Raw genomic sequence first — 12,667 nt, 5'->3', positions numbered from 1 at the left:
CCAAGGCTCTTCACAGGAGCGTTATCAAACAAAATTTGATATTAGGACAGGTGAACACATGCTTAGTCGAAGAGGTAGGTTTTAAGGAGCATCTTAAAGGAGGAGCGAGGGGTAGAGAGTGGAGAGGTTATGGGAGGGAATTCCAGAGTTTAGGGCCCAGGCAGCTGAAGGCACAGCCGCCAATGGTGGAGCAATTAAAATCCGGGATGCACAGAATTGGAGGAGCGCAGAGATCTTGAAGGGTTGTAGGAGGTTACAGAGATAGGGACGGGCATGGCCATGGAGGGATTTGGAAACAAGGATGAGAATTTTAAAATCGAGGCATTGCCGGATTGGGAGACACTGTAGGTCAGTGAGCACAGAGGTGGTAGATGAATGAGACTTGGTGCGAGTTAGGATACGGGGGTTCGGGGGGGGGGGGGGGGGGGCGCGGTGGGCAGAGTTTCGTATGACCTCAAGTTTACATAGGGTGCAAGGTGGGAGGTCAGCCAGGAGAGCATTGGAATAGTCAAGTCTAGAGGTAACAAAGAGGTAACAATGAGGGTTTCAGCAGCAGATGAGCTGAGGCAGGGGCGGAAACGGGTATCTCGCATGATTGTGCATATGGGGATTCAAGACCAAGTGCACTAATCAAATCAACTAGAATTAGACAGTGGGGGGTAAGTAGACCCAGGCAGGGGAGGGCAAAGGCAGGAGTGAGCGCAAAGGGGAACTGAGATAGAGAAGTACAGGGAGGAAATACAGAGAGGAAGGAAGAGGGTGTGGAGGGAGGGGGTAACAGAAAGCATAGGTAGAGAAACCACCTCAGCAGGGGGAGGAGGGAAAACGGGAGCCGGGAGAGGTGTGGTTAGGTATCATTTCCTCTTGGTGGGTGAGAATATCATCTCAGTGGGAGATTGCATGGAATTCTGTGACCATCGTAGGCACAGTTACAACATTACAACAGTGGCTACACTTCAAAAGCACTTAATTGGATGTGAAGTGCTTTGGGTCGCCCTGAGGTCATGAAAGGCACTATATAAATGCAAGTCTTTCTTTCTTTTGGTAACTACACAGCCAAACGAAAAGCTGAACAAATGGATAGCAAAGTTCAAGGTATGATTCCCTCGTCTCTGCTAAGTTAGCTGATCTCAATGAGGCAGCGGCATTGGCTTTGGAAGCCTTAAACCTGGGGAAGAAGGAAGGAGAAAAATCAGCCAAGGTTACGGCTCCTGGTTGCTATTCATTGACATTTGCTGGAAAGTATACTGATAAAACAGAAATTTCTGGTTTTGGTCCAATGAAGTTTAAATAGCTAAGCTTTAAATGGAGGCTTCTTCAAGTACAAAATGGTGGACCAGAGACTATCTGCGAGAACCAGGCAAAGTTGTCGATCAAAAATTAATATATCCAGCTTCTTCAGATTACTATCTAATTTCCTATACTGGCATAGTCTAGTTGAAATACAGAAAAGGGAATTGTTATAGTCCCATAAACAGCAAATGAATGAATGACTAGTTAATTTGTTTCCGGGTGATGTTGGTTGAGGGAGGAATGTCAGGAAAATAAGAGAACTCCCTGCAATTCTTTAAATAGTGTCATCTACCCAAGATGCTTCATGCTAAAGATGGCATCTCCAACAATGCAGCACTCCCTCATTGCTGCAATTAAGTGTTAGCCTGGATAATATGTTCAAGTTCATGGTGGGAAATGAACCCACAACCTTCTGACTCAGTGATAAGAATGCAACAGATTGAACCAAACTGACACTGTATTGTACAACTTGAATTACTGCCTTATTTCAAAAGAAGGTCACTCCTAATAGCCAGCTGACATTACAGATGATATTCAAATTTCAGAAAATACACTTGTCTTACAGGCATCAAACTTTTCTATCACTTGTTACCTTAGATGGTTTCCATCATCAAGAAGCATATGCATGTATCGCTCGAGTGAATGCTCATTGAGTGCAGATCGGAGCCAGGCTCTGCCCCGTCCTATATCTGTTGTTATATTCTTTAAAGAGTAGTACCGCTGTAGTTCATGTTTGTTCAGATGTTCTTTTACATAATACCAGAACACAGGGTCTGAAAAGGAAAAAAAATCTTTATTTATAACAATAAATTCAGATAAGATGGTTATGAAAAAATTAAGCATTTTTTTATGATGCATCATTACTGGGTTTTTTTCTTTCAGTCATTGTACAGGATTAAAAAAAGTTTCATGATGCAGCTTGTGTTGATACACAAAAGCCCCAATACATTGTGGCTGCAACAGATGTGAGGGGGAACAAACAATTCTGTTCAACCCAACCACCCTGTGGATTTTGTCTGAATATATGCTTGATTGGCAGCTCCATTTGAATGCAAGAGATACATATTTAAATTTCCTTTGTCCCAGTCAGATTTTGAAAGTATAACTCAGCCTATCTTTCTTCAATCAAGTAGTCAATCTGAAGCCATCAGAGACACATAGGTACGTCAGACAGACTCCATGAAAGGATAACTGCAAATTAACATGTCAGGAACCTTGTGACAGGTCAAGTTCACACAGAAGTTTTGTGCAGCAAACACAAATGTTTACTATTTTCTATCATTCTGAGGGCGTATATATTATGGGTACAAGATTTCCTAATGCTATAATTAGCCATTTCATAATTTTAAAGAAGCCTGTTTAAAAATTTATAAAAAGAAAGCTTCAAACTTTTTACAGATTACTCCAGCTTCGTAAGTGGTTAAAAGGAAAGATGTGCTGTTAATGACAATGCATTAAAAGAAAAAAAAAGACTTGCATTTATATCACGCCTTTCATGACCTCAGGACAGCTGAAAGCGCTTTACAGCCAATAACTCTGCTGCTACACTGCAGCTGTGTGTAATTCGTTCTCCTTTAAGACTACAAGGTCTAATTGCATGTCCTGAGATCAAGTAGAGACTATTTCCTCTTTGGCAGGTATAAGGTTAATTGGAGAGTGACTGCTTTGTCTATAGGCTGATGATAGCAGGAAATGACCATTTTTTTTCCCCAAGGAACATACAGGGTAGGATAAGGCAAAAAAGGGAAGCTTATGTCAGATACCGAGAGCTCAATTCTGCAAAAAGCCTACAGGAGTATAATTAAAAAGAAAATTAGGAAAGCAAAGAGAGGGCATGAAAAAATACTGGCAAGGAAAACCCAAAGATGTTTTATAAATACATTAAGAGCAAAAGGATAACTAAGGAAAGAGTAGGGCCTATTAGAGACCAAAAAGGTAACCTGTATGTAGAGGCGGAAGACGTGGGCATGGTTCTTAATGAACACTTTGCGTCTGTCTTCACAAAAGAGGGGGACGATGCAGACATTGTAGTTAAGGAGGACGAGTGTGAAATGTTGGATGGGATAAACACAGTGAGAGAGGAAATATTAAGATGTTTAGCATCTTTGAAAGGAGATAAATCGCCAGGCCCAAATGAAATGTAAACAATTTTACAACACCAAGTTATAGTCCAGCAATTTTATTTTAAATTCACAAGCTTTCGGAGATTTTCTCCTTCCTCAGGCAAATGTTTCAAGAGCTCCTTGAAGCCTACGCATTTATACATATTGAACAATACATGGTGTTTACAGACTGCCCCTGCAACTGCCCGTTGCCAAGGCAATCACCGTGTTCAGACAGAGAGGTGTCACCTGCAGAACCCCCGAATACACATTCAACAAAAAAACAAACAGGGAAAAAAAACAGAGAAAAAAAACACAGAGAGAGGCAGAAACATCCGGAAGGCAGAGAGAGCCAGCAAATGACCCATTATATTAAAAACAGATAACATTTGTTCGCTGGTGGGGTAACGTGTAGCGTGACATGAACCCAAGATCCCGGTTGAGGCCGTCCTCATGGGTGCGGAACTTGGCTATCAATTTCTGCTCGACGATTTTGCGTTGTCGTGTGTCTCGAAGGCCGCCTTGGAGTACGCTTACCCGAAGGTCGGTGGATGAATGTCCATGACTGCTGAAGTGTTCCCCGACTGGGAGGGAACCCTCCTGTTTGGCGATTGTTGCGCGGTGTCCGTTCATCCGTTGTCGCAGCGTCTGCATGGTCTCGCCAATGTACCATGCTCTGGGGCATCCTTTCCTGCAACGTATGAGGTAGACAACGTTGGCCGAGTCACAGGAGTATGAACCATGCACCTGGTGGGTGGTGTCATCTCGTGTGATGGTGGTATCTGTGTCGATGATCTGGCATGTCTTGCAGAGGTTACCGTGGCAGGGTTGTGTGGCGTCGTGGACGCTGTTCTCTTGAAAGCTAGGTAGTTTGCTGCGAACGATGGTCTGTTTGAGGTTGGGTGGCTGTTTAAAGGCGAGTAGTGGAGGTGTGGGGATGGCCATAGCGAGGTGTTTGTCCTCATTGATGACATGTTGAAGGCTGCGGAGAACATGGCGTAGTTTCTCCGCTCCGGGGAAGTACTGGACAACAAAGGGTACTCTGTTGGTTGCGTCCCGTGTTAGTCTCCTGAGGAGGTCTATGCGATTTTTTGCTGTGGCCCGTCGGAACTGTCGATCGATGAGTCGAGCGTCATATCCCGTTCTTACTAGAGCGTCTTTCAGCGTCTGTAGGTGTCCATCAATGTACCTGAGGTTGTTAAGAGAAGCAAGGGAGGAAATAGTGGAGGCTCTGACCATTATTTTTCAATCTTCTCTGGCTACTGTTGTACCACTGTTTAAAAAGGGAGAAAGGGATAGACCGAGTAATTACAGGCCAGTCAGCCTAACCTCGGTTGGTGGGCAAATACTGGGTACTTGCCTTTATTGGCCGAGGCATAGAACATAACAGCAGGGAGGTTATGCTAGAACTGTATAAAACACTAGTTAGGCCACAGCTAGAGTACTACGTACAGTTCTGGTCACATTACAGGAAAGATATGATTGCACTAGAGAGGGTACAGAGGAGATTTATGAGGATGTTGCCAGGACTGGAGAATTTTAGCCATGAGAAAAGATTGGATAGGCTGGGGTTTTTTTCTTTGAAACAGGTGGATGAGGGGAGATTTAAGTGAGGTGTATAAAATTATGAGGGGCAGAGGGTGGATAGGAAGGACCTGTTTCCCTTGGCAGAATGGTCAATAACCAGGGGGCATAGATTTTAAGTAATTGGTAGAAGGATTAGAGGGGAGTTGATGAGAAATTTTTTTACCCAGAAGGTAGTGGGAGTCTGGAACTCACTGCCTAAAAGGGTGACAGAGGCAGAAATGCTCATTGCATTGAACAAGTACTTGGATATTCACTTGAAGTGCTGTAACTGCAAGGCTAAAGCTGTAAATTTCTATGATTCTATGAAATAATTCTTTGTTAAAAGATCATTTTGCATATGCATCAAAGTCATTCTGAAGTGTCCTACACTCAAAATGTTTATATCTCTCACACACAACACAAACATTAGATCTCCCATGGCAATGCTCACAGGTAATCTGGGACCCAAAGTATGAATTTTGATGTTTGCAGTGGCTTGGATGCAGCATAAACCTGACAATAGCTCAACCATCAAGGCAATACAAGAAATTTACTGCCATATATATTACATGGCTGATTCAAGGTAAAAATATTCTAGACCTTAGATGATAATCAAAGTAACAGGCTCACAAATATATTTGTGAGACTATTTACCTGACATTTTACAAAGCTTGCTTAAGGGGCAAGAAACATTGTTCGTCCCTCCCATTACATCATTCCCAGCCATTCCCTTCAAAAAGTATATATTGTTTGGCTCTACGTCTACAGTGGATTTACAGTATTTGTTTAAGATGCAAGTACTTTATTAATTTGTTTATTCTTCCTTGAAACTTCCCTTCTTTCACAAGTTATTTACAAGATAATAAAAAATATCTTTTCTCCCCTTACTACGAAAGGAAGTTTTTCCCCCCGTCACGTCTCCAATGATCAGCACCTGACCAAGTGGTCATTTGCCATAGCCCAGGTCTGGCTGACTGCTTCCAGCCACAACCTCTGAGATCAGCAAAGCACCTGACACGCTCCTCTCTGAGCCCAACATAAACATCAGTCCTCCTCAGCAATATCAAAAACAACATCGGTAACTCAGAATCTTATTTAATTGCTTAAACTGTATATTTTCTGCCTGAGTTGTGTAATTCCACAGAAACAGGGTGAAAATTGCAACTGCCAATATGTATCCATTTCTCTCTCTCTCTCTCACACACACAAAGAATTTTTCCACAGCCAGTGGAAATTCCAGCATCCAGGTGAAATTTGCAACTCGTACCGAGGTTCCAGAAAGAAAGGAGGGCCTATTTGATGGAAAATTCAAGCAGGCATTTCTAAAATTAATTAGCCAATTTTCTGGTGATTTTTTTTCAAATTGTGTATTTTTAAAAATATTTGTTATGTCATTTCTATCAGGATACTCTCACCTCAGTGAAGAAGAAAAATGGTAAACAATAACTGCATGAAGAACCTGTTGGAACAATTTAATTGATGGGTTTTGTGGTGTTTGCTACTTAGTGAATGGTAGTTTTGGAGGGGGGAAACTGAGTAATCGGTTTGCCTTTTTTGGGGAGTTAACAGTTAAATTAATCTGCTTTTGATTTGTTATCATTTAGTCAGTTTGATCAGTAATTTAACATTAAAACAGTGACTGCAATTCAAGAAGTAGTGCATTGGCTGTAAAGCACTTCAGGACATCCTCAGGTTGTGAAAGGCACTATATTAATGCAAGTCCTTCTTTCTTTCTAATTTAACAGATAAGTTTGCAGATGACACGAAACTCAGAAATGCGGTAAACAACGTGGAGGACAGTAACAGACTTCAGGAGGACATAAACAAGCCGGTGAAATGGGCAGACACATACATGGCAGATGAAATTTAACAAGAAGTGTGAAGTGATACATTTTGGTAGGAAGAATGAGGAGAGACAATATAAATTAAATGGTACAATTTTAAAGGGGGTGCAGGAACAGAGCGACCTGGGGGTGTATGTACACAAGTCTTTGAAGGTGGCAGGACAAGTTGAGAAGGCTGTAAAAAAAAAAGCATTTGGGATCCTGGGCTTTATTAATAGAGGCGTGGAGTACATAAGCAAGGAAGTTATGCTAAACCTGTATAAAATACTGGTTAGGCCTCAACTGGAGTTGTGTGTTCAATACTGGGAACCACACTTTACGAAGGTTGGCATAGCCTTAGAGAGGGTGCAGAGGAATGGTGCTAAGGATGAGGGACTTAAGTTATGAGGAGAGATTGGAGAAGCTGGGGTTGTTCTCTTCAAGAGCAGAGAAGGTTAAGAGGAGATTTAATAGGTGTTCAAAATCATGAACATTTTTAATAGAGTAAATAAGGAAAAACTGTTCCCTGTGGCAGAAGGGTCAGTAATCAGAGGACATAGATTTAAGGTGATTGGCAAAGAACCAGAGGCAACATGAGGAATTTTTTTTTACGCAGCAAATTATGATCTGGAATGCACTGCCTGAAAGGGTGCTGGAAGCAGGTTTAATAGTAACTTTCAAAAGGGAATTGGATAAATACTTGAAGGGAAAAATTTTACAGGGCTATGAAGAAAGAGCAGAGGAGTGGGACTAACTGGATAGCTCTTTCAAAGAGCCAGCACAGGCACGATGGGTCAAAGGGCCTCCTTCTGTGCTGTATCATACTATGAAACAACTACTATAAATCTATACGTTCTCATTTCAGAATGATTAATTTTTGCCCTGTGGACCTATGATGTTGAGAAATGCCCTGAAGAGTGACGTTTTCAGAAGCAACCTGACAAAACGCATGTTAGATGCAATACCTTCATGTACATAAATGAGTCAAACTCGAAAAGTTAATTCCAATCACATCATACAGTACTTTCCTCCACTTCCTTTCATTTGTTTAATGACTGGCTACTCATGCCTTATCAAATCGTCACCCATTCACTCGCTACCTCTTTTTTTCCTGCATTTCACTGCACTATCCCTGCATAAAATTGGTGGTGAATATCAGTTATTTCCAACCTCACTCCCTCCCAAAAAAATGTTTCCAGACTGGTTTCAGTTCCCCTTTTTAGTTTAAACTTCCTTACTCTCAATCTGCACAGTGCAAGTAGACAATAACAAAGCTAACAATTTGTCAAGTAAGCACAATCTTTAAAATAGTATTTTGCCAGGGCAAAATTTCCTGGGACCCTTGCACTGCTCCTCTGTGAATCTCACCAAATCAGTGAGAAATAGCTCTTTATAAAATCAGTGTCAATATCCAATGTGATAGATTAACACTGCTTTGATTGGCGCTGCCTCTTTAACTGAACCAGAATGCTGCTGGTGACCTGGCATTGGCATAATTTATTGCTCCAAGATCGTTTTCCCTTAAACATTGATGGCTTTTTACTGAGCTTTGCCAATTTATGTAGCTAATTAAAAAATAATTGGCTTTCGACATACTTGCTGGCCAGAAAGTTTCCTGTTAACTGAAATTGAATTTTTGAAACCCATTTCATGTTTGTATCGATCCAATGATCTCTGGTCCCTTAAGTATCAATCGCTAATTTCAACGTAGCATATTGATCCAAATACATGTTGCTTTCGGAATTCATATTCAATTCCACATGAATGGGATACTGCATCAGTAAATTTTTTTTGCAGGAATAAATTTGAAATTGATCTATTTAAAGAGTTAAGACGACGATTAGAGACCCTGCAACTGCTCTGAATTTAAAGGAAGGGAAAGCTGAGAAATCAATTATTAAATAATTACTTCCTACAGATTTTGTATTGAGTTTTTAAATATATCTAACCTGCAAAACACAGGATATGAATTTGCCCAACACCTGTAAACAATTACAATTTAGAAGCTTTCAATTACCTGTAGCCACACATGCTTCCCATATTACTCAAAGGAATTATTTCCACAACTGTAGAAAACAAAATAAATAACCTAACAGATTTGTGGTAACTTCACAAAACAGGACTCAAGTCAAATATGCACTTTTATAAATCAGAATAAAAAGTGGATGAATAATGTGATACTGTTCAAGTGATGGAAATCAGAATTAATAGCAAACATCTGTCAATGGGCATTCGCTGAGCTGCTTCCGAATCGCCACTATCCTCTCGGAGCGTATTCTGATGAGTTCTGCAGCAAATTTTGGCATAAATTTGCCACATGAGGATCGGGGCGCACAATGGTCTAACTTATGGTGTTTGGGGCTAAATATGCTGTTCCAGGAAATTCTGAGCCACTTAGTATTAAACACAGTTTATAGATGGGGAATTCATATTTACTGCTTTAATAAGGACAAAAAGTTTTGAGACAGTCATTTTTGCACAATCACTTAGCCACGTGAATATAGGGGGGAGAATAAAATTCACAAAATGACTGGTAACCAGAATGACTGGTAACCAGAATACCTTATAAAGACAGATCAGCAAGTATAATCATTTTAATTTTATAAAGGCAACATTTTTGAAACCATGTTAACTTTTTGTCTTTTCAATAGCAACCTTCTTTTGTTGGCAACCTCTATCTGTCAATCTTTATTTCTACGTAAAGCAGTGTAATCGCCTTTGCTGTACAATCTCATCCACAAATCCTTTCTCAGAATATCAATTTCAAAAATTCACCATTTGTAGAATACTGCGAACATAATTAGACAAAGAGCAATATCAACACAATTTCTGCTGAATAAAGTGCCATGGGTTTGGAAATGGTCCATAAAAGTAGTATAATGTAACACAAGAAAAATATACCATGGCAACCAGAATCAGCTGCTGATTTAGCAGCAGTTTATGAACAAAGAACTTAATTTTGTTTCCCCGAGGTACTTTGATGAGATGACTAAGGGAAAACAAAATAACATTCTTACCAGAAAACTTAGATTTGCAATTCAGATCCAGTTCCAAAGAAAAAGTTCCAGTGAGCGGAGGAATATTGATCAAAGAGAAAAATGAATATACTGCAGTATTTGCAATTTGAACAAAACCAAAAAAAACACCTCCGGAAGATTATATATCTCAATGCCAAAACTTCTACAAGCAGAAAATAATGGTGTTGGAGTTTCACAAGGTGGAATTTCATAATTGACAATTTAAAAATTGAGAAATTTTCCTACTGGGAGAACAGCTGATAGCGGAGAAAAAACAAATGTGTTGTTTTGACATGACATCACAACTCCTGGCAAAACCATTTCTTCCCCATTTTCTCCTAGCCAGGGGAATGTTATTATGAAATAAAGCGGACTAGAGAAAGCCACAGCTAAGTACAGTATCTCTTTGTGGCAAAATGTTTATATCAACTGCAAGAGTGGATAATGCAGGATAAATCGGAGTCTCAGTTCACCAAAGAATTTGCAAAATATGAGGCAGTTTCACTAGCCACACATGACAAACTTGAACTAATTGCAGCCATCCTGAAGCTAATAGCCTGTATACTATCACTAGAAGGTGGAACTGTGGGTTAGGCATCGGCCTTTCACCTCTGTGATCTGGATTCAAATCCAGTGCAGACTAGTGGGACGAAAGCCTCCTCTGCTTTATGAAATGAGTTTGGGCAATCACAATCTAGTCCCTTGTGGGCATAGGTTTACCAAGCTATCCTTAATTCCATACCAATTGGCCATCTAACCCAGAAGAGTCCACAAGATAGCCGGTAAAGGAAATGGAAAAAAAATCTTAAAATGGTGTAATAATGGGTGGTCTTCTGAGGCACATTGAGCAGAGGGGCTTTATATCTGACCTGCAAGTGCTTGATGTTGACACTGGGTGCCTGAAATGAGAAAAGTTTCATTTCCCAACACAAACATCCTTCATCTTGATGAGCACCAAAAAGCAAAAAAGTTATATTGAGCTGCATTGCTCCAAATATACCCTCTCTTAGATTGCGGTAAATGGACACATTCTTCTGTGCAAACACAGGGTAGCCCAGAAATATTTTCGGAGAAATAGAAGAAAACTGAAGAATTTCTATGCTCCATCTTGTAAGGCACAATCTAGTGCAGAAAAACCAGGAAGCAGTGACGCGGCAACCCACTTCTCCGTAAATCAGTAACAGATTAACAAAGCTTTTGAGAATCTAGACAAACACACGCTATCAAAGAGGTCTATATGATCATTTGCAAACCAGACTGCACAGGAAATGAGGGCTTTCGGTTGCCAATTATGGTATAAACAATGTATATGTCAGATCGACCTTGCAGTCTCACTTCAGAAATGTGATATGAAAGCCAGCAGGTGTTATAGCGTCCTGCCAAAAAATAGCACTCAAAAGTTTTTCTAGTTCTATCAGAAAATTATTTTATGGAGAAAAACTATTTTCATAAAATTCTAATGCTTCTCATATGAGAATTTTCTGTTCTATCAGCTGTTATTTTTCATATAAATCTTAAATAAATTCTGTACTTGGACTTGGGCCATTGCCATAAAAACTGATTCCTTGGTAGAAGTGAAACTGTTTCTTGGTTAAAATGAATCACATAGTTACGACTGGTCAGGATGCAGACAACGCTAATGTTGGAGATATATATTACCTAAATTAAGTACAGAGCTCTAAGCATTGAAAATCAGAAAAAGAAAGAAATGAAAAGGCAACCTGCCTGAAATACAGTTCTAAGAAATTAACTGTTCGTCCCTTTGCAATGTAAATCTCGTGTGTGGCTGGTTCAGTTACATTTCAGACATACTGACTTATTTAAATCCTGTACTTACTCAACAATACACCACAAATTAAAGTCAATGTTTTTCCCTTGTACTTTGTATAAAATATCTTCCTGGTGGTTTTTTTTAAAAAAAACAGAAGTAATTGATTAATAGCATGAAGCAAATTATAGTCAGATTTTCCTTAACCCAAACATTACTAATCCATTATAACGCACATTGCTCTTCAATATTTATTCCACCCTTCCCGGATAAAGGAATGCTGGAAGCACTATGGTCTAACTGACAAATTAGGCACTTCATGAACATGCTTTCACGCACACAATTGTCCAGAATACCACAGCAATCACCATTGACCTGAACCATATAGAAGCATCCCATGCTTCCTGGGTTTATCCCACAGTATAAGAACATATGCCACAGCTTGAGTACCGCGTACAGTTCTGGTCACCACATTACAGAAAAGTTGAGATTGCGCTAGAGAGGGTAGAGAGGAGATTTACGAGGATGTTGCCAGGACTGGAGAATTTTAGCTATGAGGAAAGATTGATAGGCTGGGTTTGTTTTCTTTGGAACAGAGGAGGCTGAGGGGAGATTTAATTGAGTATAAAATTATCAGGGGCCTAGATAGAGTGGATAGGAAGGACCTATTTCCCTTAGCAGAAGGGTCAATAACCAGGGGGCATAGATTTAGAGTAATTGGTAGAAGGATTAGAGGGAAGCTGAGGAGAAATGTTTTCACCCAGAGGGCAGTTGTGGTCTGGAACTCTACCTGGAAGGGTGGTAGAGGCAGAAACCCTCACTGCATTTAAAAAGTACTTGGATATGCACTTGAAGTGCCGTAACCTACAAGGCTATGGACCAAGGGCTGGAAAGTGGGATTAGGCTGGATAGCTCTTTTTCAGCAAGCACAAACACGATGGGCCAAATGGCCTCCTTCTGTGCTGTAAATTTCTATGATTCTATAAGAACCTGCACAACACAGAAGCTAGTTTTACTTGTACCACAAGCAGCATACCAGTCGGAGTGAGAGAGGGGTATAGCTTCCACCTAAACTTCAAAAAGTATAGTCACTGTACA

The 12,667-nt window shown here is 40.3% G+C and overlaps 1 protein-coding gene across 5 annotated transcripts in view; it reads right to left on the bottom strand.

The window, feature by feature from the left end:
• Nucleotides 1-12,667, bottom strand: part of snx29 (sorting nexin 29) — a 594,171-nt gene that overhangs the window by 534,069 nt on the left and 47,435 nt on the right. For all 5 annotated transcript variants that reach the window (XM_068003253.1, XM_068003254.1, XM_068003255.1 and 2 more), the window contains exon 5: nucleotides 1,886-2,066. In XM_068003253.1, coding sequence (XP_067859354.1) covers nucleotides 1,886-2,066 — 181 coding nt within the window. The remainder of the gene's footprint in view (nucleotides 1-1,885; nucleotides 2,067-12,667) is intronic.

Source organism: Heptranchias perlo, chromosome 22 (genome assembly GCF_035084215.1).
Source record: "Heptranchias perlo isolate sHepPer1 chromosome 22, sHepPer1.hap1, whole genome shotgun sequence".
Lineage (NCBI taxonomy): Eukaryota > Metazoa > Chordata > Chondrichthyes > Hexanchiformes > Hexanchidae > Heptranchias > Heptranchias perlo.
Note: the sequence above shows the minus strand (reverse complement) of the source record. Positions and strands in the feature narration are given on the sequence as shown.